This window comes from Musca vetustissima, unplaced genomic scaffold (genome assembly GCF_032173495.1).
Source record: "Musca vetustissima isolate MV318-11 ecotype Yass unplaced genomic scaffold, APGP_CSIRO_Mvet_v1 utg8951, whole genome shotgun sequence".
Lineage (NCBI taxonomy): Eukaryota > Metazoa > Arthropoda > Insecta > Diptera > Muscidae > Musca > Musca vetustissima.
This window is the reverse complement of record NW_026882490.1, coordinates 372,860-400,806: the sequence shown is the minus strand read 5'-3', so window position 1 is coordinate 400,806 and position 27,947 is coordinate 372,860. Positions and strand designations below refer to the sequence as shown.

At 35.8% G+C, this 27,947-nt stretch overlaps 4 protein-coding genes across 4 annotated transcripts; 1 reads left to right on the top strand and 3 right to left on the bottom strand.

Moving 5' to 3' along the window:
* Window positions 1-153: 153 nt before the first annotated feature.
* Window positions 154-9,274, bottom strand: LOC133328956 (uncharacterized). Its single transcript, XM_061537459.1, has 3 exons — window positions 9,191-9,274; window positions 422-742; window positions 154-351 (listed from the first exon to the last, which is right to left on the bottom strand). The coding sequence occupies exons 1-3, from the start codon at window positions 9,272-9,274 to the stop codon at window positions 160-162; spliced, it is 597 nt and encodes a 198-aa protein (XP_061393443.1). The 3' UTR covers window positions 154-159.
* Window positions 9,275-11,237: 1,963 nt separating this feature from the next.
* Window positions 11,238-13,941, top strand: LOC133328969 (striatin-interacting protein 1 homolog). Its single transcript, XM_061537473.1, has one exon. The coding sequence runs from the start codon at window positions 11,260-11,262 to the stop codon at window positions 13,939-13,941; it is 2,682 nt and encodes an 893-aa protein (XP_061393457.1). The 5' UTR covers window positions 11,238-11,259.
* Window positions 13,942-25,182: 11,241 nt separating this feature from the next.
* On the bottom strand, window positions 25,183-26,204 carry LOC133328955 (nicotinamide riboside kinase 1). Its single transcript, XM_061537458.1, has one exon. The coding sequence runs from the start codon at window positions 26,197-26,199 to the stop codon at window positions 25,186-25,188; it is 1,014 nt and encodes a 337-aa protein (XP_061393442.1). The 5' UTR covers window positions 26,200-26,204; the 3' UTR covers window positions 25,183-25,185.
* Window positions 26,205-26,273: 69 nt separating this feature from the next.
* On the bottom strand, window positions 26,274-27,456 carry LOC133328959 (uncharacterized). Its single transcript, XM_061537462.1, has 2 exons — window positions 27,244-27,456; window positions 26,274-26,413 (listed from the first exon to the last, which is right to left on the bottom strand). Exons 1-2 carry the CDS (start codon window positions 27,350-27,352, stop codon window positions 26,274-26,276), a joined length of 249 nt encoding a protein of 82 aa, XP_061393446.1. The 5' UTR covers window positions 27,353-27,456.
* Window positions 27,457-27,947: the final 491 nt, after the last annotated feature.

Genomic DNA, 27,947 nt, shown 5'->3' with positions numbered 1-27,947 from the left:
TATACAAATTTCCCAAACATTCTTAATTAAAAAAATATATGTTTATGATATATATGAAAATTTCAAAATAATGCAAAATGAGGCTTCCTGAACACTCTTGTTTTTAAAGCTTTATAAAAAATATGTCCACTAAAATATATATAAACACAGTAATACCGCTTATAGCAACTTTTCGATATCTTTAGCAATATCCATGGGATCTGTTGTGGGGGCATAACGATTAACAGGAATTCCTTCCTTGTTAACTAAAAACTTTGTAAAGTTCCACTTAATTCCGCTTCCCAATGTCCCGGTTTGCTTAGCCTTCAAGTACTGATACAAAGGAGCAGCATTGGATCCGTTCACATCAATCTAGGAACATATGAAGTGAAAAACATAATAGAAAATATGTCTCAGAATTCTATCTCCATAACAAACTTACCTTTTTGAATACATCGCCAATGTCGGCTTTTGCGTCGCGCAAATGGCAAACCATAGCCTCGCCATCACCTTCGGGCATTTGAGAGCCAAACTGGTTGCATGGGAAATTAAGGATTTTTAAGCCTTTGTCGCCGTATTTCTCACGCAAATCTGTCAACTTCTTATAATTGTTCTTGGTCAAGCCACATTGAGATGCAATGTTAACTATTAGCACAACGTTGCCCTTGTACTTCTCCAGAGAGACATCTTCGCCGTGGGTATCTTTCACGGTGAAATCATAAATGCTCTTTGCGTTCTTAGCTTCTTCGGACATGATTTCGGACTGAAATAGAAAAGGAAAAGCACATTAACTAACGGCCTACTGTTATAATACAATTGATGTATTAACGTTCGTTTTCATGCATCGACTAACAAACGTTGTTTTTTAAATAGCAACTAAATTAAAGACATTAGACGGGGTTAAAATTCGTTAGTAAAGTATCACTTTTAACACAAAAATAGTTGTAATAAAATGTCGTCCAAACAAATTGTTATTTAATCTACTTTTAAGGTTTTGTTTTTGTCTTTTGGGATAATTCCCTACGACATTTGCAATTAATTACTTCCAACTAAATCATTGATATACAGTGTGGGTCACAAATAACGTTTTCAAAAGATGTGAGAATGTGAGAAGTGAAAAAAATCTTACTGGATGTTGTCTGTTTACATGCAAACAATAAAGCAATTCTAAGTAAATTGTACTGGAATAGTAAGCAGACACGGCTTAAATTTGGTCTAATCCCGCTAATTTTTGTTATCGTTGCAAAAATTGTAATGTTTCATTATATTGTGAATATTAGTAGATGCTTGCTTGCAGTACAGACCATCTGACTTCCTTCTTGACTTTAAAGTCGATAACTTCCTATTAGCGGACTCTCATATTTTGAGTCTTTTTAGTTTTTATGTATTCCGGCAATATTCATTCAAGAGACAATAACTACCAATTTCACTTTATTGTTGACATAGTTTTAATTTATTATTATTATTTATTTATTTTTTTTTTTTGCATGTATATCTAAACTATTAAATTCAATTTAAATATTGTTTTTCACAAAGACCTTATTTTTGACAAATATCACTTCCCATATTAAATCTTTATAATACGGTATAAGAATGAATTTTATATAAAACTTTATTTAAAAATAGTCCCTAATCAATGTTTAATTAAAAAAATTTTTCGCCAGGGGTGTGCTATTTATTTGACCATCACTGTATATAATTCTGGAATTTTTAAAATTTCACAATGTTATAGGTGATTATCTTGATGACTGTTTCATGCAAGTTGTAGGACATATGACATTTGCAACCATTCTAAAGGTACACATTAGTATTGGTGAGCTAAATCGTTTGCTTTGGAGGTCAGTAGATTGACTATTTCGTAATTAATAATTCATAAGGAGACAACTGCATTGTCATGATACAGTCAAAAGTTGTTTACTCAATCGATATTTTCTTTAAAGCCTAAGACACATCAATACAACTATTTACTATAAGAAATGTTTAAATATATTATAATTTAAAAAATACATCCTTAAATCCTTTTTATTTTTTTATTTTGAAACAATTTAATTTAACGGCACAACCTGTTTCATACTTCTGTCCCAGAACATAAAAGTTTCTAATGTTTTTATCAGTTTTGGTGCTTTGTACTCGAACCCTATTCCTGTACACATAAAACTAGTAAAACCTTCGATTTACATTTTCTTTTAAAAAAAAGTACGGACAAAGGAAAGGATTGTTATAGAAAATAAATTGGCAATGTCGGGAATTGTTTATAATGGTTGGGCACAGATTGTGGAAAATTTATATAATTTTTTAAACAAATTGACTTAATTGACTTGAATGAAACAATTAAAAAAATATAATAAAAAGTCCAAACGGCAACTGTACCAATTAAAAAAATAGTAAAAACCCAACTATAATGATGCATTTTTATAATATTTAACATTATTTTGAACTAAACTTCTAATATTAATTACACCTCGGATATGCGCGCCACAACAATAACATTTGACCAAAAATGTTGGTGTAGTAGGTTGTAGTTTCGATGACCTAATAATTTCTCCATATTACGAACAATGGTTCCTTATGGTCTGTTCCCGTACTGCAAGAATCTACTAGATTTTACTATTTTCTTCGATATCATAAAGCAAAATTCTTTATCGTAGTAAAAAGTAGTAGATTCTTGCAGTACGGGAACATACCATTAATTTCGATACTTTTCAGCCAATTTAAAACAAATTTTATTGTAAATGTTAGCCAAACCGTTTTCAAAGAAACAACTTTTGTTCGTCAAAAAATTACATTCTAATTTTACAACTTATGCAATTCACGAGGTCTAAAAAAAGGTTATCAAAGAAAGATTTCATAGACTCTCAATATATAATGCTTAAAAAAGAATTAAATTATCACTTCGATGTCCCCTCTGAGGGGCCATTAAAGTTTATTGCACTAGTCTTGTATTGTCTGTTCCGACGGGGAAACAGTGCAATAAACGCCAAACAGAATCGTCTAGAGTGGCAAGGGTTAAGTCGGAATTTCCTTTCAGTTTGAACTTATTATACAGTTAACGAGGGCGACGTTAAATATCACATTTTACAGTTCGATGTTGGAAACATAATGAATGTTACTGGGAAATGTATTTTATTAAGGAATAAGCAGTATGATTTGCTGCGAAAAAAAGGATGATCAAAACGCATAACAAATAAACGTCACCCAAAAAAAGGGAGATTTAATTTATATTACGTCTAATATCATGTCAAAACACTTATGATATACAAAACTTCACATCAACATTTATTATTATATTTCGTATGTCCTACTAAACAATATTTTTTTACTCACGTCGGTCTTGGCTACATTCATATTCGGTGTAGTATGAGCGGCACAACCGACATTTATAATTGGCAAGAGGACTAAACACAGTTTTCCACGAATAGCATTTACTCGAGGACACATAAGTAATGTGTATTCACGGCATTGCTGTTGAGATAATTGTTGTGGTCGCCTTTTTGTAAACAACTGACTCACAGGACACCTACAATTTACCGAACGATTTGATGCATTTATAATTGAACTGTTTACAATTCTCGTGAGAAACATATCAGCTGAAATTTTAACAAGAAATTAAGTTAAGTTAGATGGCGAAACCAACGCATGAAATTGTAAAAAACAAATTTTAATAGCTTTATCAGATGGTCTTCGTTTAATCTGAATTATGAACACGAATATTAATACGGAGAAATCTAGTATAAATTTATTTTCTAACAAAATGTTGAAATTATTATTGCTTTATTTTGCACCACTTAAAGTGTATGTCGACACAATGCAGCGGTGTCGCAGAAATTGACTATACAATTTTATCTATTTTTGTTTTATTATATAACTGGGTAAAAATGTGATATTTTTTATTTTTCAATTTTATCATAATTATTCTAATATATTGTTTTGAGTAGTTTAAGTATGCATGTATGCAAATTTTAATTTTTTTAATTTGTTATGCTTTATTATTTAAGTTTATGCTAGGTGTAAGAGGAGCTTAAATAATTGTTGTATTGTGTAACTATCAATGGTCATTTAGGCTTTGTTGCAAAAAAAGCGAAATTAATTAAAATTAAAAAAATTCAGTAGTGTTGGCGGGTTTATTTGGGATACCATTTGTATTTTGTTTTTGCAAAATACAGCAACAAACCAAACAGTTTAACCGTGACCGCGTCTACAACTTCACTTTGCAAAAACAAAATTAAAAAAATTAAAATATATTGGTCAATTAGAAAAATATGTTATGCTCTCTTTATCTTATAAATTCGCTTTCATTTTAAACTACTCTATTAGATAGTAGACATTCGACTTATCTGAAATGTCTAATGTAAGATTATAGTTTTTGGGGTTCCCGCTGGAGATTATTTTTTGTTTCATTTTAATTAGTACAATAACCGTTGATATGTTGTTATATCGGTCCTAAAATTGATTTTTTATAAAAAAAAAATATGTATAGAAATTTCATTAAAAAATAACACTAAACTGCTCCTTTACAACAAATTTATTAAAGTAATGATTCAACATTGCCAAAGATGATGAAACGTTAGAGTCTGTAATATAAGCGGAATTTTATAAATCGTGTGTATTTAGATGTCAATTCATTGTCAAATAAGTCCTCATAGAAGAGATTAACTCGACAAAAAGTTCTAATGTACAATGTCGTTTTCGAAGAAACAATTTTGTTAGCCACACACAGTGGGAAAAAATGCCGATCTAGCGCGCAGAAAATAAAAGTAGATGTTTTACTGTATGTTTATCAACATTTTGGATAAGAATAGATTTAGATGGACAATTTTAATTATTTTATGAAAAAATTTGGCAATTTTTTTTATTAACCCACCAAGCGCCGATTTTTTTTTGTAGAAAAAACTAAAATTTTAGTTGAAAATTACTATTTTGAAGCTATTTAAACATTAATAAACAACATTTTTCGTCATAACTAATAGTACTCCCAAAATGGGAGCTTCTTTTCAAAATTTCGAAACATTTGGAGGGTAAAAAATGGGCTAAGGGAAAACACTATTGTTATTATATGTATCTTTATTATTGTTTACATTATGTATCTAAAACATTGTATAGTTATATATATTATATATATATATATTATAAAATTTAGGCATTACTTATTAAATACTAATAAAATTCAGAATCCGAGTTCTGATCTGAATTATTTGGTAGCATTGGATCCAGTAGTTTAAGGACTTCTTCAGATAGTGGCTCACTATATCGATGGTTAAGAGATGTACTACGAGATAAACTTGATATTTTTGGATCAGAAGAAAATTGCAACATATTGAAAAGATTCCTCATTGTTTCCTAACGACTAATTTTTCTGGTGTACAGTTCCCTGTAGTTCCAAAAGTCCTTATTTCTGGATTCCATGGCTTCTTCAAACAACATTCCTATGGGCAAAGCTGCACATTTAATTATATCATCTCCATGCAGTATATAGAACCAAGGATATAATTTCACGAAAAGAATAAATGTATCCTCAGTAAGTTTTTTAAATGACACTGTGTTAATAGCATATCCACAGGCCATGGTTGAAAGGATGATATAAAAATTTTTAATTAATTTTTCATCAACACCAGTTATCGACGATACCAAGCCAGATTAGCTAAAAAAACGCCTAGCAGTATTACCATCGTTTGTTGTTGTAGCAGCTAGTACTGCTGTGTATTTCCACATGCCAGGCAGACATTGTCGACCTCTCCATCAATCCGTGCCCAATACGAATTGAGGCGGCTACACCATCCAGATCTCAGTTGTGCCAAGACCACTCTAGTTTGTCGAGGTAGCTGCTGGTCTTCTGCGGCTATCACATGCGGATGGTCCCCGAGGAGGGTATTCACACGATATTCTTGAACTGCTTCCTCAACTGCGTCCGTATGAATACTGTTCAATCCTGCTTGATAGGCCTGATGATCTAGAGGCTCCCTTTTGTACCTCTGGACCTCTCTCTCCAGATCATGGAGATCCTTCCTGACATGCCTGGGTGGTGGGTGCCTATCCATTAGGTAGCGGTTCGGATGGCTGCTCCTATAACACCCAAGCAAGTATTGCATCGACAACATCTTGTTGTGTTGACGCACAGGAAGGATCTTCGTCTCCTCATGCAAGTGGTCTATTGGAGTCATGAGGAGACACCCTGTTGCAGTCCTCAGGGCGGCATTTTGGCAGGATTGAAGATTTTTCCACTGCGTTGCACTGACGTTAGCGGACCACACTGGCGCCGCATAGTTTACCACAGATCGGCCTATTGCTTTGTAAGTCGTTAACAAGGTTTCCTTGTCAGCTCCTCAAGTGCTGCCAGCTAGCGACTTGAGAACCTTGTTTCTGCTCCTGACTTTATCGCAAATAGCTGTGGCATGCGCGGACGACTTGTATAGGCTATCGAATGTGACCCCTAGAACCTTGGGGTAATTAGTGGTCGGAATTGTGGACCCCTCGACCTGCACATTCAAAGATAGCCTCATCTCCGCTGTCCATGTGGTGATCAGTGTGGCCGTTGACTTAGTGGCGGATATTTTCATATTCCTCGACTGGAAAAAATCAGCGATATCCACGAGATAGTGATTCGGTCTCTCGCAAATGTCATCAATTTTAGGTCCTGACGCCATAATCGTGCAATCATCCGCATATGTCACGATCTTTATGCCGTCCGGTGGGCGTGGAATTCCAGAGAGGTAGAGGTTAAACAGTTCCGGAGATATCACCCCTCCTTGGGGAACTCCCTGTTTAACTATACGGGCCTTCGATTTCCCGTCTCTGAATTCCACGTACGACTGGCGTCCACACATATAGTTTACGATCCAACGTTTCAAACTTGGCCGGAGGGTTGTTCTCTCGATGTCCTCGAACAGCTTGGCGTGACTGACGGTATCAAATGCCTTTGATAGGTCTAGCGCCCCCATGACTGTCCTGTTACACGGCCTGTTCTGGTTGAGTCCTTCTGCTATGTGTGCGGAAATGGCATGCAAAGCTGTTGTTGTGCTGTGCTGTTTCCGGAACCCATGCTGATGATCAGCAACTGAGTAGCATTGCGAAAGCCTCAAGTGTCTTGGCTACTGGCGACAAAAGTGAGATCGGCCTGTATGACTCACCTTTGCTGGCAAATACTACTACCATCGTTTGTTGTTCCGGATACTGACTTAGGTGTGTCAACAATAATGTGCATTTCTTCCTACAAATCATTAATGATACGTACCTTCTAAACATCGAATCCTTGAACAAAATTTCCGTTTGCTTATAGCGAAAACCATAAATGTAGGTAAAACCGTGTATATATGAATGTTACACCAATGATATTTTTTCAGGGTTCATAAAGTAGACCCTTTACCTGCGGTATTTGAGAACACTCTTACAACCGATTTCGTTGTAATTTATATGTATATTCAGTGCATGAGTTTAAAATCAATGTTTGGTGCAGCTTACTTAAATACCCTCATTTTCATACTCACACCCATTACTCTGGAACCTTAGGACGGACATTTTGAACTTTGTTGTTTTTTTTCTTATCTGCTATGCTGTGATTTATTCCAAGTCATATTTGATCAATTATATCAACAAAAGTCACAATTTTTTAATTTTGTTTGAACAAAACCTTAAAAAAACTTCCTACAGCAAATTGGCATTTTTTCAAAAAATTGCCATAAATCCGAGAGTCACAGGAAAAAATTTAGTATGATGTTCTAGACAGATACACAAAAAAAATAACAAAAAAAAAATTAACGCTGAACTCGACTGCACTCCATACGAAACCCCTATTTTAATTCAAGGAATTTAAAAAACGGGCCTTACATATATTTAGCCCAAAACACCTAAATTAAAATAACTTATGGTTTATGGTTTAACTATTCCATGTAATTAAATACCAATACTATATATCATAAGTGGACAAAATTCTATAATAATATATTCACAGAATACACACGACCATCGCAATTTTATAGCTAAAAAATACCATTTTTAACATTGGAAAAAATATCTATTTTAAATGTACCGTTATTCCGTTCTAACTTCGGATTATTTTATACGGACTTAAGTACACTCAACACTCTTCTTTAAAACTGCATTAATGTTTTAAAGTTTCCTTCTTATTTTAACCTCTGAAATGCCTTATTTAGCCATGCCGAGAATTGAATAAAAGGTTCCCGAAGTCGGAACCATGTTTTATAATTGTAATATTTTAATAAATAAAATTATTTTATATACATTTTTTAATACAATACTGATAGAAACGTTCGATGATAATAATTTATTATAGCAGCAAAATTAATTAAATAAAAAATTTTTGTTTAACTATTTTTTTTAACTATTTTTGTTTAACAAATCTGCTTTAATAAAAAATAAATTAAACAAATTGTTATTGCATCGAGGAGTAAACAAAATTTGAAAACATATGAACCTAAATTCAATATAGTGAACAAAATGCTCTCGGCATGGTGAAACGTTAAAAATGCGACAATCCTTAAAGTGCCGACTATTGGTGCACTTACCATATATAGTAAACGGCCCATTTTTTACTAATTTCTTCCCACAAACACGACATTTAAACTAATTAGCAGGCTAGGTTTATTCATTAATAAACCTTGATATAAAATAAAAATAATTTGTATCCATTTTTTTCATAATAGTAAACAACAATTTATACTAAAATTTATGCCGCCATTTTAGTCTCATGATAGGTGTACTGCATTTCTATTAATTATCAATTTTATATTTAGACAAAAGTCGATGCAAAATTCCGCCAATTAAAAATACTTAATTTCTTTCAAGTGTCATTTACATAAAATCGAAAGTAATACATATATATTTGTGGCCTAGGTATATCTATATATGAAACGATTTAAAACAAACAGGGTTATGCCATAGTGGATCTTTGGTGCGGATGAAAATATATGGTGTAGGCTATACAAATCTAGGCATATTACTTCTAAAATCTTCGGTATTTACAAAAACCGAACCATATCTATCTCTGTGATGTAGCCCACATATAACTGTGTGTACTAAATAAATATAATACAACTTATTATCCAGTGGTGAGACTATATAGAGAAAATAAAAATTAATTTTTAGTCGATTTCGTCCGTAGATATTAACGGTGCACGAGAACTTATAAATTAATCGTTCGATTCCTTAACAAGAAATATATTAGTATGTAGCGTATATACTGAAAACAGATATTTACGTTTATATGATTATAGTAATAATAATACCCAACGCCAATAGCAATAGCTCCGAGCAAGAAGTGCAGCATTGTCTTCGTCGTCATTTGTTCCGTGACCAGGTATAATTTTCTAGTGAATAGTTCAGACCTTGATCTATGTTATGTGGGACAATGTTAGGCTATGAATTGTCATAAATACGAATCCAATATCTGCAAATCATCTATAATGTTTGCAATGGGCAAAGTTCAAGTCCAAGATTTCTTACTTCACTTTTTACTGTGTCTTCAATCTTTCGCAGGCAAATTCCCTTTCAGAGAAATGTAATTTATTTTTATTTTGCTTACTTTTGAATTAAGATGAATTTCACAATATTTTCACTACTGGACGACTTTGTCGAAAATTACAACTGATTTGATTCCGGCTAATGTGAAAAGAATGACCATTCCACCCAATGCACCCAATTTAGGGCTCTAAAATTGTCTAATCGATATAAAAAAATAGGTAGGTAACCGAATAACCGCGTTTTGGACCTGTCGATTTTTTGAAAAAGTACTATATTTACATGGAACGCGTTTTTTAAAAGGGCTAAGCAGAATGCTCGCGTTGAGCCATCCGTCGCGTTATATGTTATCGAAAATACAACAACCACAAGGACACGAAATGCGTTTGTGTTATCGTATTAACTTAAACTATGAAATTTTATCGTAGAGAATCATGTGATCGTAATGAAATAGCAGATGTGCTTCCAAAGTACGTATTGTAAATATTAATGAAATGATAGTAATTACTCCTATAGTATTCATAAACATAATCAATTTCCTTTCATTAAGGCATAAGCAGAATGGATCCGTTGAGCCATCCGTCGCGTTACTTTTTATCGAAAATACAACAACCACAAGATAAAGATAAATCGATTATTGTTAATTAAAATGATAGATCCCTTCATAAAATATGGCAGTGATGGAAGTACAAAATTTAGTAACTATCTGCATTACCCATGACACTGTGCGACACGAAAATTTTTCAGGGGTCCTAATGTACCAATTCTGTTTAGTTGTAGTCCCTAGACTACGAAAAAACCATTAGTTTTTCTGGTTCACTTCGAAAATTAATTTTATAACGGTAAATATAGAGAAAAACGTGGTTTCATGGATTTTCAATTTGAAACTTGAATACCTTATTTGCTTTATAGGGGATTTATATTATTCTTTTTCGAAGAGCACAATTTTTCCTTTCAAACAAGATATATATTTGGTAAATCGGTTGAGGATTGGCTGAGTTACAGCGGTTGAAATGTGAAAAAATACGCATAAAATGACAAAATTTATTTTTTTTTTCGGACTGTACGATGAAATTATGATATCAGGCCATATAAGTTTATTATATTACGGGGAAGAAAATTAAATTAGCTTTCGAAAATGATAAAAATCAAAAAAAAAATCGGTTAAAAATGTATGACTTATGCAAATTTTTGTATTGATTCTATGCATATTCTCTAAAGACAAAGTAGAGAACCTTATAAATAGGCATTAATCATAATAGTACACACCATGATGCAATAATAAGGTGATGTATCACAACAACAACCTTTGTTTTTGTCTCGATTATCTGTCAAATTTTTCCATATAATATTTCAAATGGTTGACAACACTGCACATCGTATTCAAGTAAAAATTATCCAATTTGACAGTTAATCAAGACATCAGCTGCGCCAAATTGACTACCTATTCATTGTGCCATGGTACACACTGAACTACATCTGTTTGTCGATGTACGACTGATAACGCCGTATACTACTGGAAAAAGTACAAGTGCACTACAATTTCCATCACTGACAGACAGTGACAGAATTTTTTCGTGAATACAAAATTTTTCATTTTTCCGATTTTTACACAACATCGCCTAAAATACCATTCTAAACTGAAATAAAAGAGATTTTTTCACGCGATTTTCCCGGAAATGTGGGAATAGAGGAAATATCTCCAATGCTGCACTGCTGAGAAGAGCATACGACGACCAAGTGAATTTTAGACAATAAAGGAAACTTGTAAAATAAGGAAGGGGAAGGGTGAAATCATTCTGGAACAAAATGATGTTTTCATCGATAAACAACTCCTTCGAGCAGGACACCCATGACACAGACGGCAACTGTGATGGTCCCGATTTGGATTTTGTATATGCTGACGTCGATACATACCAAAACGAAATAGCCGAACTGTATAGCTATACCGAGTTCAGTGAATTTCAACAAAATGTCAAGGCGTTCGAGGACCAAATGGACATGTACAACTTGCCCCCAAATTGGCAGAAGTTAGACACATCTAGTCAGAGGGGCATTATTATGAAGTTGATTGACCAGCTCGAGGTTTCCAATCGGCAATTTCGCATGCAGGCCGCCCGATGTATTTTGTATTTGGCCCAAGGATGTTGGGCTGAAATCCAATCGGACGAGGAGCAGCAACAGAATACGCGTGACAACGTAATTGTCCTATACGAATTGGGCATATTTTCGTCCTTTCTGGATCTACTGAACATGGAAATAGAGAGTGCTTGCTCACCTGACATTGTGGCAGTGAAAATAACCAACGTCACTTTGGGTGACTCGGCCGATTTACGAGTGATTCTGTCAGTACTATATATTATAACAGAAACCATACGTGACGAAAAGGAAAAAGGCAGTGAGGATTATCGGAAAATTGCAGAAGCCTTCGTTCAGGAGATCAACAGTCCTTTGCCGGATGGAGAACTGTTGGCTGTTAAGTTATTGGGAATGATAACGAGATTTTGCAGTGGAGCTGCTCCCCATTTCCCAATGAAAAAAGTTGTGCTTTTGTTGTGGAAGATATCGTTGTTGGGATTAGGCGGCATGGAAGTTCTGAAGAATCTCAAGAATGAATATCGTATTAAGGCCGGTTTGAGTCCGGTCACTGAGGACACATTGGAGGTAACGAAAACTATGCGTGCGAGTTCTCCACCGGTCACAGCGGCCGACTATCTCGATAATCAGAATTTAAAACGAAACGCTTTTCGTCGTTCCTTAATGAAGCAAAGATTTTTAGACGAACAGGAACAGATGGATATGGAACTAACACCGGGAAATGAAAGTGCACCTAATGGCGGCAACAATGGCAGCGGAGGTAATGGTACTGGCCAAAATGGAGAAGATGAATATTATCGACCGTTCGAGGACCCCTCCACCGGTGCTTCGTCGTCTACCATAACAACTGCGAACCCAAATAATCTGCCATGCTATAATGCACAGCCGCCCGTTGTACAGCCCACACAGATGACAACCTGCTTGCCTTGGACACCAAAAGTGCGTCAGAAGGATATTGATCAATTTTTGGACATTTCGCGCAATAAGTTCATTGGCTATTCTTTGATTGACGATCACGAAAGCTTGGCCGGGCTTCCGCAGCCAATACACGAGGGTGTGCAAACGCTTAAACGTCACATGTACATAAGCCTGGCAGATATACAAATTAAAAAAGAGGAGGAAATTGCCCGTAATCCAATATCAACACAGGAAGACGAAGTAGTCTTGACGCCGGCTGAGATCCTCTACCAGGCCATACTGCCCAATTTGCCACAGTACATGATCGCCTTATTGAAAGTGCTGTTGGCTGCATCTCCCACTTCCAAGTCGAAGACCGAAAGTATTAACATTATGGCTGATGTTCTCCCCAAAAAGATGCCACTCACCGCCACACAATCCACCAAGTTGACAGTGGACATGGGACGCCATAAAGAGATTATCGTGAAGGCGGTGTCTGCAATTATTTTGCTGTACTTGAAGCACTTCAAGCTGAATCACATCTATCAGTTTGAGTTTATGTCTCAACACTTGGTGTTCGCCAACTGTATTCCTTTGGTGTTGAAATTCTTCAATCAGAATATCACTGAATATGTCAGCATGAAAAATACTATCCCACTGCTGGATTTTCCCTCTTGTGTGATTGGAGAACAGCCAGACCTGTCAGCAGAGAGTTTTGTCTTTAGTGCCGATGTCACAGACAAACCATATTCCTGGCGAAATGTGTTTTCCTGCATTAATTTGTTGCGCACACTGAATAAGCTAATCAAGTGGAAGCACTCACGAGTAATGATGCTGGTGGTCTTTAAGTCCGCACCTATTCTCAAGAAAACCTTGAAGGTGCGTCACGCCATGATGCAATTGTACGTCTTGAAGTTGTTAAAAATGCAAACAAAATATTTGGGTCGTCAGTGGCGTAAATCCAATATGAAGACAATGAGTGCCATTTATTCCAAAGTACGACATCGTCTCAACGACGACTGGGCATTTGGTAACGATTTAGAATCTCGTCCATGGGACTTTCAAGCTGAAGAATGTACACTACGTGCCTGCGTGGATCGCTTCAATCTTAGACGATATCCCGAAGCCACTCAGAAATGTGGATCTGGCGGTAATAATGGTAACGCCGGAAATAATACAGAGAATTCGACATCGGGAAATATTGCCGGTGGGAATGTTGATGGCAACGTGGCAAGTAACGGAGGTGGTGGCGGAATCTACGGTGCTGCAAATACTGGTAATGGTATTACCGCAGGAGTCGGTGGTCAACTGCAAGACTATGGTATTGAAGGTGGATTTCCAAGCGATGAAATACTAACACATTCGGATTTTGCCTTCTTTGGACACTCTGGTTGGTGGGATCGAAAAGTCGAACTTACAGATTATTTCAAGGCAAATTATACAACATGGCTAGAGGAGGAAGTCTACAACAACCAGACAGATTGGGATGCTCTTTAAGAGTATTTTGTAAGTATAAACACTATTCAATAATAATATGTGCAAAGTATATAATTGGGTGAACGTGTTGCCCGCGATGTTACACGTTTTGATGAAGAATTTAAATATGTTACTCGCTTGTTTGTCTACAACTATTTTTTCCTTATGGGGGACACAATATTAAAAAACATTTAAGACAAAGCCCATTTGCAAAGTGAAAACCGTATACAGTGTAGTTCAAAAAAATGAATTCAGAATCATGTAAGATCTTTGAAGTTTAAAAAATAAAACGCTATTACACGTCACTTTATAGTTTTGGTAGTAATAGGTTAGGTTAGGTTTGGGGATGTGCAGTCACTTATGTGGCTGTAGCACTCTGACACTTGTTAGGTCCGTTGTGATCATCCACAAGAAGAGATACAGTGAAGAGACAAAGACAGATCTGTAGGGGAGAGAAGATTAGGGAATTAAAGGAGAGTTGAGAATCTTACATAAATAAATGAAGGTCGGTGGGTCTAGGAGTCAGACAGAAGATGTGTTACGTGTCAAGGTTGTATGTTCCTAACCACTTTATGTTTCTAATTATGCTGTAGATTAGAGCAGGTTTGGTTTTTGGGAAGAAGCTGAGGCTCGGTAGAAAATGAGGCTCTGTGCCGACTGTAACCAGGGCTGGGCAATGACACAGGAGATGCTCAATTGTCTCCGTCTCCTCCTCGTCAACACAAAGTCTACAGTAATCAATTGCATAAAGATCCCATTTACTAGTAAAAGCCCTGATGCCCTGTCATCACTCTAATTTCAGCTTTGCCCATGTTCAACAGTGAGTGCGTTCTTTTGGTAGACAGAGTCGGCCAAATGAATCTTGACACGTTTCACCTAGGTTCGTTGTGCCAAAGTTCACAGGCTCTTTCGTCAAAGAATGCCTCAAAGTTCCGATAAAAAGACATGTGGGTGGTTTGATTGAGTCATCAGTTTCTAGATCGGTGGATTGAGATCCTCGTCTAGCTAGTTCGTCCGCTCTTTCATTACTCAAGACCGATAGCTATAGGTAAGTTCTTTCAGAGCTGCTCTACACTTGAGGACGGCTTCGAATTTGATGTAACAATATTTGATGGCTTTAAGAGCTGCTTGACTATCCACACAGATAGTCACCAGTTCAACGACCTCTGCATCCACACTTTTTATCAATTCCGCTGTCTTCCAGATCGCGAAGATTTCAGCTTGGAAAACACTACAGTTGCAATCCAGCTTGTAGGTTAACTCAAGGCCTAACCTTTCACAGTAGACGCCTGCCCCAGTACCTACTTCCATCTTGGATCCGTCTGTATAGAAGGTCAGACCGTCCAGAGGAGGGTTACTTCGTTTCCAGTCGTCTCTACTAGGAATAACGACAATCTTAATATAAAAAATATACAACATCCACATATCTACACTTATTATAATCTACGCATTCCTCAATATCATACAAAATCAGCAATTTTTTTGTTCCAAAATTTTAAATATAGATTTATAAAAGGATTTTTTTCCTCGAAGATATGCTGTGGCAAGTTGACATTGATTTTCGATAGGAAATTAAATATATACCTCTGCCCATTCCACTTCTAATATTTATTATTATTAAAAATCAGTCAGATGACTTACCGTTTACTACAATTGCTATGAAACCAGAGATTGTAAATTTTAAAATTGTTTCTAAATTAATATATTTGGTAGAGCACGTTGTCTCACAAAGGAATCCATATTTTCAGTTATATAGAGAAAAGTAACGATTGCAAATTTCATAAGTGTTAGAAGAGGTACAATTTGTGGAAAGTATGTAAAACTATTATTTAAGAAGTGTAGAATGATCGAACATGAAATTTTTATCATATAATTTACTAACATATTTTGTCTTCTCGTTGCAGATACGGATTACATGGCATCTTTTACGATATTCACAATTAATTTTTTCATTTAACAGCCGTATACAGCTGCAGAAATAGCAATTGATGCAACCATAACAAATATGACATACTAATAGATTATAGCATAAATATCATTAGATACTCTTTTTATAAATACCCAAGGGAAACATCAGTACACAGTTCACGTTCTATACACACACTCAATATGCATAATATCCATAGGTGATTGATTAATGTAACGAATGGTGTGATACATTTGATCTTTCTTACACACACACACAATATCATAACAAATGAAAAAAATTTACATTTATGACTTAAAATTGTACAAATAAACATCTATCGCTAGCGACTAAGAATACCTTTAAACTTGTTTGTTTAGAGAGGGCGAGTTCTCGATATGCAGTGGAAAATAGAAATTCAGAATGTAATGGAAGATTTCTGTACGGATATTCAATGACAAAATCATATTTTAATTCCTTTGTTATAATTTGAAAATATGAATAAATATATTTATTTATTACTTATTTGTATTTAAAACAATTTTGATTTTCATATTTATTAACATCAGCTTTTTGTTTGAAAATATTGATAGCAATGCTTTTAGTCAGATATTATTATGCATTAACTGAACAAGTATTGGACAAATAAACACGGTCATTGCAATCAGCTAAACATTTATTTGCAGTTCCCATCGAAAGGCAGTTTTCAAAACAAATTGAATAGTAGGCGATATAAGTTATTAATAACATCAACACTAACATGGACACATAAATACATTTAATGTAATGTTCAACGTAATACATATAAATGTTATTTAAACATATATAATTTATTAAAATCGTAATAAACACAGATTTACAAGAAATTTTCTGAAGTTGTTTTTTATTAGAAATTAAAACTATTCCTATGTTAAAGAAATTAGTCGTTCTTAGATTGAGACCACCATAACAGCAATTAAAAAAAATGATCAAGTCTGGAACTCGAGCTAAGAAATCACAATGTCATGTAATTACTTTAGTGTACCAAAAAAAAACGCGTTTCAGATGTGTCTTGGAAAAAGTTTATTATGTCTGAGGAGGATTTTTTAAAGGGGGAAAATATAGTTGTTGATGAATAAATTCTTTTTGATCAAATCTCGTATATCCAAAGTGATATACATTGGCTCCATCGAATAATCGGACAAGTGGTTGTCAGATATAATAATGCTATACATTTCAAAAAAATTGTCTAAATGTGTAGTTTTTTTGCCTTTATTTACACATTACTTACTTATATTTCTGAACAATACAAAAAACAACAACTTTCCTAGTGGTAACAGTAAATTTCGTCAGAAAAACGAAATGAACTCAATTTATTGTGTTCAACGCAAAATCGGACAAAGCAAAGTATCAATGTTAAAAAATGCAAAAAATCGAGAAATTAATATTTAGTTGCATATCCTTTACTGTCCAGAACGGCCTGTAAACGCTTCGGTATTGATTTGGCCAAATTCTGGCAAACCTCCGGTTCTATGGAGTTCCACGAATCTAGTAAAGTCTCCTTAAGATGTACTAAGGAGTTAAATTTTTTTCATACACTCTCCTAGCTAATTCTTCCCAAAGATGCTCAATTACGTTAAGGTCTGGGCTCTGTGCTGGTGTTTGTATAAGTTTGGGGCAGTTATGGATCAACCAAAGCTTTGCAACACCTGATGTGCGCTTGGGATCGTTGTCTTGATAAAAGACAAAATTGTTCGCGGTACCCAATTTGTCTGCACTTTGCTTTACATTTTGTTTTAAAATGTTGAGGTAGACAAATTTGTCCATTTTACCATCAATAAAATGCAAATTGCCTACTCCCGCACTCGACATGCAGCCCCAAACCATAACAGAACCTCCTCCGTACTTAACATTGGCTTTTGTATTCATAGGATTCAGCATTTGGCTTACGCCACACATACATCTTTCCATCTGATCCGTGCAAATTAAATTTGCTTTCGTCAGTAAAACGAAACCTTAATAAAATGAAAACTATCAATAGTAATGTATTCTAAGATGATCTATCATCAAATTACCTGCTTCCAAAAATCTTCTGGTTTTAGTAAATACTCCTTGGCATATTTTATTCTACTGCTCTTAATTTTTTAAGGCTTATAAATGGCTTTTTTCTTGCAACTCTCCCATAATAATCATATTTATGTAATGTATTGCGAACAGTATTTAGGCAAACATCTTTTCCAGTGCGAGTTTTTAAATTTATTTTAAGTTCTTTTGCGGATTTAAATTGATATTGTTTTATTTCTTTTAATATCGAACGCTCTTCTCGCTCATTTAATATCTTCCCTTGACCTTCTCTGCTTTTATTGGTTAATCTGAACTCATCACAGAACCTCTTTATAATGTCGTGGACAGTAGATTTACTCATTCCTACCAATTCGGCAATTTATCTTACTATTTTATCTTCATAATTCAATTTAACTATTAATTGCCTGATTTCCACACTGGATTGTTTCCCTTTTGGAGCCATTTAAATTTATTTTTATTTAGTATTACCACTTTCTTGATCTAAATGCAATTTACGAATGAATATGACAAACAAAATACAGATTTGTAGTGCATATTTGCATATTAACGGGACTTTTAGCATTGATATATTGCTTTGTACGATTATGCGATGAGCGCAAGAAATTGAGTTATTTTTGTTTTTCTACTGATATTTACGGTTATCGTTAGAAATGTTGTAGTTTTTTTTTCTGTTCGGAGAGTTATGTATGTGAAGTCGAAATAAATGCAAAAAAATATGTGTTTAAAACTTTTTTAATGTTCAGAATATATTTATATTAGAAAAACGTTTGTACGATTATGCGATGGAGCCACTGTATTTCTAATACCTGTAAGGCCAGCGGAAGTCTTATTGACTGTCAAAATTTATTGTTTGAAGAAAAATTAACAAACATATTTCTATTGGCGTATTAATGCTTTCTGTCTTCCCAAATGTTTATAACGTCGGGAAATATTGCTCTTAGGCCAACCTTTTAGAATACCGATCATCATATCTCTATCTGAGTCGATGTAGACATGTGTGTATTTATGTAGGTTCGTTTCGGGCAAAAAATACACCTGTTGTTTTTGGACCAAAAACTTGATTTTTGTTCGGTTTTCTGACCCGTACATCACAAACAAATGAAGAAGGAGATGTTACCATTGAATAAAGATGACCCTTTTCCTGATAATCGTCAATATTTAACGGGCCAAATGGGCCCAGACTTTTGTTGACAGCATATCCAAGATCCTTTAAATTAATACCATTTGTAGTGATGTATGTACAAAAAAACTTGATTTTTGTTCGGTTTTCTGACCCGTACATCACAAACAAATGAAGAAGGAGATGTTACCATTGAATAAAGATGACCCTTTTCCTGATAATCGTCAATATTTAACGGTAGATCCTTTAAATTAATACCATTTGTAGTGAATGTGGTATTAAATATTTATAGGTGTCTATGTGATATAATTTTGTTTAGTATTACCATTACCATTACTAGAAGGCGCTGATCGCTTCGAAATTTTACATTAAGTTCCACTTATAGTCAAGGACTACGCCTAAAATCTTATGTGATGATGAAATGGACCGAAAATGATTTTTTTCTGGTTTTTAGTCATTTTAGAGGCCACTATTATAAACCGAAAATCACAATTATACTGGGAAGGAATCTGAATAACTAATTAGAATGTCTGCTTTGATTATGATCGTTCAATATTATAGAGACAAATTAGCAAAAACGTTTGTGCGAAATATAACAACATCCCAATCTTATAGTGTAAATGTTCACAGAGTGAAATAATTCAGAAAATATGCCAGAGTACGAAAGAGGGGCTGTTGAACTCTAATCAGTTAAGACATATTGCCAAACCCACCCCTTCTTCAAAGTAGACAAATGTTATAGAATTCGATTTTTTTTTTTTGTGGTCAAGGTCAGATCCGATTCACCCTCCACAAACGATGACAACCAATGCTAGCTAATGTACCGGACCACCCTTCTGTTTCTTCAAACCCCATCACTCTCGACGATTTCAACGCAAACCTGGAAAAGTATACGAGCTTCTCCTCAACCTTATTGAGGAAACCTTAGGAGAGTATCCCGACTCATCTTTGAAAGACGAGGAAGACGTTATGGATACCACTGTGAACTTCATTTTTTTTCGAACGTTCCCACGCCTCACTTTCCCATCCCTGCCGACCGAGGAGGTGACCTCCCCTTTCGTAGGGATCGCGTACACACCATAATCCGCATAATGGTGGAATGTGAGAAGGGAATAGAAAACCAGCTACAGAATCTACTCCAACAGCCAGTTTATTATTAAGTTGCATTTTAAAGTTCTTTCGGAACTCTAAACCGTATGACATTGCGAATACTTAATTGAAACAATTCCAAGTCGCGTGCCTAGCCAACCGTAGTATCCCCTCCAAAGGAGGAGAAAGCTGTGAGTAGTTTGAGCACAACCAGGATGATAATAGTTGAGACTTTTGATTACTCAGCATCTCTGAATAATTGCAAGGTAGCAGCCGCTCACCCTTTTCTCCTCAAACATCGACATTGCATTCATCCAAGAACCATACCTTTACAAGGATAAGGCTGACTGGATTGAGTGGCAACAATTACACGGTTGAAGTAGCTTAAAAAGAACTCAAATTTATGCTTCTTTCAAATTTCAGCCACAGTGATATGACAACATTTCAAATTTCAGTTTGTATGAATTGCATGTTTTCACAGTGATATGCACACCTCCACTGGCTGTAACCACAGATCTTCCGGAGTGAGGTGAGTAGGTTTGGCTGGGCAATTGAACAAGTGCAGTGTGGTATGAGGGCCTGTACCACATGCTGGGCAGACATCCTGCACCTGGTCATCAATCAATATATAAATTATATATATATTGACCCCTCGTAGTTTCTGCCGTGTTCTTTTGTATGCAACTTGTTGGAGGAAATGAACGGGATTGGTAACTGGTCGTTGGTTATGAGGGCAATGCCCATTATTTCCACTGGGGAAACAGTGACACCAATCCACGAGGTGAGTCCAAGCCAATCCAAGTAAGCTGTTTGTAGGTTACACTACTGGGGATTTTTAGGGTTTGTCCAATTTTATCGTAAATACCAAGTCTATGGAAAGACGTAACTGTGGCCTTCATCTCGAAAGCTGGGAAGCCGAGTCACACGATTAGCCTTATTATCTTCCTTTATACTCAAGACACAAGAAAGGTTACAAGACCTCAAAGTTAGGAATACCATCTATTTGATTTCAAATATTGAAATATTTCAAAAATTGAATTGATAACTTTAGACCTATTTCCATTCTTCCTATTCTATCTAAAGTGCTTGAACATGTATTGAAGCGTCAGTTGCTGGTGTATACAAACTCAAAGCAGTTATTAAGTGATACTCAGTGTGGCTTTCGTGAGAATAGGAGTACTGCTTATTTATTTGTTTGAGTAACAGATACTATTAGAAGGAATTCTAACCTTTAGAGTCCCGAATTTTTCCGCAATGTTAGAACAAATTTCTGTTCACAGAATGACCCATTTAGGATAGTTGTATCCTAAATAGGTCATGCACAAAATTTGACATCGCTACATCATTGCATTCGAAGATACCGTACATTCTTTCGGAAAAAATAAAGTCCAATATCAAGAAAACCAAATGCAAAATCGACAAAATCTCTATATTAATTTTTACAAGAATCAAAAATAATTTTGATGGCAGAATTTGTACAATTTGAATACGAAGCGATTTAAATAATTTGGACTGTATACACAAATTAGTACTGTACACAAATTTACCCTCATCTCTATATTGGATGTACGGGATGTACGGTTGTTGTAACAACCGTCCACTCGGAAACTATGTCCATTGTGATCATCCTTTATATATAGGTATATCTATAAAGAAAAGAAAAAAAGATAGTGGAAAAGTAGAGAGAAGAATAGTGAGAAAAAAGGGAGGTCGGAAGAGAGATTATTTTAGCCAAGTCAATTTTTTGACAAATCATAGAATTTGGTTAGGGTCTATTTTAGAGAAGAAGACTACATTATCAATTTCATGACATCCAAACTGTTTATGTCTTCTGCTGATCAGCGATGGACATTTGCAGAGGATGTGCTCAATTGTTTCCAGTTCTTCCTCGTCCTCACATAGACGACAGTAATCCTCTCCACTGGAGTCCCACTTAGAAGTGAGAGATCTAACTTTGCAGTGATCAGTAATAATCCCCACAACAATTTTGATCTCCCTCTTGCTGTGATCCAGCAGCGAGAGAATTCTGGCCAGATAGATTTAGAGATTCTGCAAGCAGGTTCCCTTAACCGTCTGTTACCGACTACCTCGCAATGGAACGCGCGGATTCTGCCAATGAAATAGCTGATGGGTGGTTTCACAGATCTCTCAATCAGAAGACTTTACGACTGTGACCCCCCTCGAGCAAGCTCGTCGGCTACCTCATCCCCTTCAATATCGTTATGTCCTGGAACCCAGCATAGCCCAACTATTTGTCGTATATCATTCAGAGCGGTCTTCCAATCATGAACTGCTTTCGAGTTTATAGCATGAGCCTTCACCGCTTTCAGGGCCGCCTGACTATCTGCATAAATAGTCACCGGTCCCGTAATATCGGGATTCCCTACTATGGGGGGAATATGTTCACATGTAAATGTGATATGAATATCCCCCCTAAAAACGTCATCAGCTTTCCTCAACATTCCTATTCCACAGTAACTTGCGGTCTAGGATAGTGCCAAGATATTTAGCTTCATCAGAAAGGGTTAAAGTCACTCCACCAAGAGATGGCAAGCGGAAACTAGGAATTTTGTGTTTCCTAGTGAAGAGCACCAGTTCGGTTTTAGTGGGGTTTACACCAAGACCTTTGGTGCCAGCCCAATTTGACAGGGTTGAAAGGGCACCCTCCAGGATGTCTGATATTAAGTGTGTCTGGTTACTTTTCCTGTAACATTTATTCAGTAAGTTCTAGTTCAGAGAGTAAGCCTTTCTTACTCTCTTTTGCGATAATACTGAAAAAAGTAAACAGACAACATTCAGTAAGATTTAGCAAATAAACAGCTGATTCAAGAAAACATTAGATTTGCGTCAAAATAAACATCAAACAAAGGACGAACACAATTATTTGTATTGCATTTAATATTAAAAATAAAATGAATAATAAAAGAAAAATTTATCTGGTATGTTCCCCGGGAACATTTAAGCTCCCTGCATCAATACATTGCCCTCTATCTAGAACTTGCCTAAAAATATATAAGGAATTAGTTTCTAATTTAATGAAACTTTGCATTACTTACGAATTTTCTTCCATTTTCTGTAATTAACTTCAAATAATTTTTGTGTTTGGTCAGAAAACAGCTGATCAGAAAATGGGTTGCAAGATCTTACTGAATAAAATTCTTTCAGTAAACTCCAGCAACTTTGTTGTTGTTCAGCTGTCAAACTTGCTCTCTCACTTGACTCTCTTTTACTGGATTTTTGTGTAAGCAGACAACATTTAGTAACATTTGGTAACAATTGTTACCAAATATCGAGTTAACAGACAGAGCTATTGTCGTTATAAACTTACCCCCAACCAGCAAGACTACATCATCGGCATAGGCTACAACCTTTATCCTGAGATGATTAAATTTCATAAGTATCTCATTTATCACCAGAAGCCACAAAAGGGAGGAAAGTACTCCTCCCTGAGGTGTGCCTCTGCTGACAGATTTCCTCACGGAACTCTCTCCTAAGGATGAGTTGATAATTCTGCTTTCCAGCATTCTATCAATCCAATCCGTAAGGAGTGAGGGGATACCTATGCCTACGAGAGCAGAATGGATTGCCTCTAGCTTCACATTGTTGAAAGCTCCTTCGATATCGAGGAATGCTGCCAACGTGTAGCCAGAGGACTCCATATTCTTCTCGATGCATCCAACCACCTCATGCAGAGCTGTATCCACTGAGTTGCCTTTGATGTAGGCATTCTGGGATTTACTAAGTTCACTACGGTCAATGGTATTCCTAATTTCTGAGTCTAGTAACTTTTCTAAAGTTTTTAGTAGAAAGGAAGAAAGGCTAATCGGTCTATAGTCTTTAGGTAACGTATGACTCGGCTTCCTGGCTTTCGGGATGAAGGTCACGGTAACCTCTTTCCATAGACTTGCTATGTACGACAGAAGTAAACAAGCTCTAAAAATCTCCTGCAGAAATGATATTATACGTTCATCTGCGTGTTGCAGCATGGCCGGTATTATACCATCTGAACCAGGAGATTTATAGGGATGAAAACTGTTTATCGCCCATACCAGTTTTGGGTATCTTATAGTATCTTCTATCATCTTCTCCTCTTCCGAACTGTAGGCTGATGCACACACTGCGCATCTTCCCTATAGTCCTTGCAACCAGGAAGATCAAGAGTCTCACTACCAGAGTTTGTCCACGTACCGTCACTTCGCTTAATACTTCCTATGGATTTTGGATCCTTAGATAATACTCTGCGGAATCTGGCCGCTTCGTTGACCCCTTCGATCGACTCACTATAGCAGACCCAAGACTCACGTTTAGCTTTCTTGATTTCGCCCTTGTACCTATTGAATTGTCTTTTATAAACATCCCAATCAGTACTGAGCTTTGTCTTACTAGCTCTATTATAAACTAGTAAGACAAAGCTCATAACTTTACCAAAATTTTAATTTTTTTGATTTTTCTTTTGATATGTGTCGTCCATAATACTAGCTGCATATTAACTATAAGCTCTAAAACATTTTGTTGCCTGTGGGCCACAAAGGGTTAATGATCAAAATCTTTCAGTCTTACTCTCTATGGATCTAAAGAAGGCGTTTGACAGGGTGGACCAATTTATTTTAACTGTATATGTCTTGAAATCCTCTGATTTAATGGTACCTACAGAATTTTTACCCCAGACCAATTTTGCAAGTCCTTCAGAACTTCCTCTTCTTCAAAAATAGTGTCCAATGAAACTTATTCATCAATATTACATTCATGCAATTACTCCATGTTTATGTTTGTTCATTTATTTCAATTTCTTAGATTACACTTAAATAGTAGAACCATCGAATATTAATAGCATATTATATGTATGTATATAAAACCTATACATGTAAATAAATAGCAGTAGAATATTATACATATTTACATAAAATGTGCACCGGGCTTAACCACAAAATGAAATGTGTATCGGCGAGACATTTTCTTAGCCAATTTCAATCCAATCCTTTTTGAAAATAGATTTTAACGGATATACCCTTACAAATATCTTAGGATAATCGATCCCATTTGTCGATATGTACATGTACTGGGATAAATGTGTTTTGCCAATTGTTCACTGCTGCTCCATTGGACATGTTTGAAGAGAGGGATTCGTCATATTACCATTGCTGCAACTCGGTATGCCCAGTAGTTTCTGAGGCGGAGGACAAGCAACATCACAACGTTCTTCAAAGTATTGAGAGATGCGCTTCAAGACGTATTTAAAAATTTTGTCCTTGGCTATTTCCCCATTTAAAAATGTTATATCCTTGCGATCTCGAAACTCCATAAAGTTCTTCTCGTAGTGGGGCCACACACACATCTCAAAGTAGCCGACAACATCTGGAGGATCATAGGTACGTTTGCGTCGGCGTTCGAAGCACTTTTCATAGGGCAGATGAAAGTGAAATTTGATGTTGCACAGCGTCAGAAGCTCAGGCTGGTTAAAAATCATGAAACCCTCTATAATCAAGATGTTTATTTTATTGTCCCTCATTTGGGTCATCATCTGTGAGTTAATGCGCATTATGTGTGCTGTTGAATGATTCTGATTCGAATTGTTGCTTACACTATGATGGGATGAGGTGTTGTGGGAGAAATGCTGATGATAGGCATACTTGTTGTGCACCGATTTCGATGAAATGTTGTGAATATTGTCATGGTGTGGCGCCTGGTGTTGCTGACCAATGTAGTTGGTGTTGTACTGTTGTGTTTGTGTGGGAAAGTGGTCCAATTTACCACTGTAAAGGGTCATGTCATTGTTGTAGTCAACGTTCTCCATGGGATCACCAGCCAAGTAGCGACCCTTCATTGTCCATGTTATGTCAGAGAGCATTTGTTTCATATCCAAAGATGTGAGCAGCTCAAAATTAATAGCATTCAATGGTTCCACCCACTTGTGTCGCAAATCATCGACTGGCAGAAAATAATCATCCTGCGATATTAGTTGTACATCACTAACGGTGTACGGTGTGTTCCAAAGCGTGGCATTGCGATAGTTTTGAAAATAGTCTCGTAAATTGTGTGCCAGTGTTGTTTTGCCACCGCACGTCACTCCCGAAATTCCAATTACTAACCACTGTGGCATTTTGTAATTCGAATAATGCTAGCCTCTGTATAATATTGTAGTACAGATTCCGGTAATAGTTTATCCTGCGGCGTTTAAACCGTTTTTGTTCGTATATAATCCCAAATATGATACAAAGAGAATACAGCAATGCCACCCAAGAATATGACACCGAATATAGCTGGTAAAATGAATGCGTATTCCAATGGGGGAAAGAACGAATGTATTAGATTGCCTGAAATCAAATAAATCACATTAATATTAAGATTAGTTAAGGTTATCATTGTGTTATCATTATTGTAGTAAATGTAAATAATTTGCCGTTTATGAGATGTAATTAAGTTTACAATAATCATGTAAGTGCACCGATTTTAAACAAGCTCTATAAATATTTGCACTATTGAAAAACGATGAGTACAGACGGAATATACATAACTATAAAGAAAATTTTAAAATCTAACTTAAAAAATCTAAATCAAATTAGTGTGAAAGATCTTTTTTCACATAGACATTTGACATCTTATAATACTCCAACATCTAGTCTGAAATTCTCTCTTATATATATACCATACAATGATGTGGATTATAATGGTCACTAGATGATACACTTCTCGATAGCAAAACAAAAAAACATCAACGGAGACACATTCTAGCCGTTATGTCTATTAAGAATAACATACGAAACCCACCTACCATCTGTTTAATATATTAAAATGTGCCCGGGTGTAATACTACATTCCCACGAGTCTGTACACAGTTTTAAAGATAACTCCGGAAATGTATAATCCATAATACACTTATACGGCCAGCCACATTCTATTGTATACCTTAACGTCGGCTTAATACAATTCTAGAATGCTTATCACAAAAATATATTGAATGACATTGAAGAAAAAGAACGTACTCATGTGTGTTTTTTTCAGATCGCAAATATTGAACCTAGTAATCGGAATAGAATTTAATTATCATGGTTTTCAACTATCCTCAAGGTAACCTTATAGTAGGACTCAGCGAACAGTTCATCTTAGCCAATCGTTGAAAGATTCAATTGGATTTCCAACTTACCTTCGTCAATAAGCATAAACGGCAGAATTGATACCCAAAAGAAATAGTACAGAAATACGGACACAGCAATTACAAGTACAATTTCCCCAACCTTAGCATTGGAAGCCATATATACTGTGTCGGCATGGAGCTGCGTAACTACGAAATCGTAAGATGTGGTTGACAACGACCAGTAAATCACATCGATCCAAACCAATTAGGATGAGTTCGGCTGCTGTGCTGTTTTATTGCATTTATAAATCGTTCGAACGGTATCCGCACATATGAGGCGTTCGTCTCAATGTGTCGTATTATTTCTCTATCTTCTTCACTCTCTTATTCGTCAATACACGAGCATACGGCATGGGATGAAATCTGACATTCAATTTGACACAACAACAACTGCAAAGAGATGTACAATTGGAACGATTAACAAGCGGCGACTAAAGGGCCAAGCGTGTATAGACAAATATTTGAAATGCAATAACAGGTGGATGAATGGATGGATGCAGGCAGGCATGCGAGGTTGCAAAACGTGAAGGAGAGCTCATAGCACTCTGTCAATTCACAAGCACACTATTCCATGATTCATATCAAATTATATTCGTAAATACGCACTTAACCAATATGTGCCCCCTCCGCCGACCCAGCTTTTACGTAAAAAAGTCAAGAACACACAAATGACAACAACAAATCACAACATCGTCTAGTCGTCTATATACAAT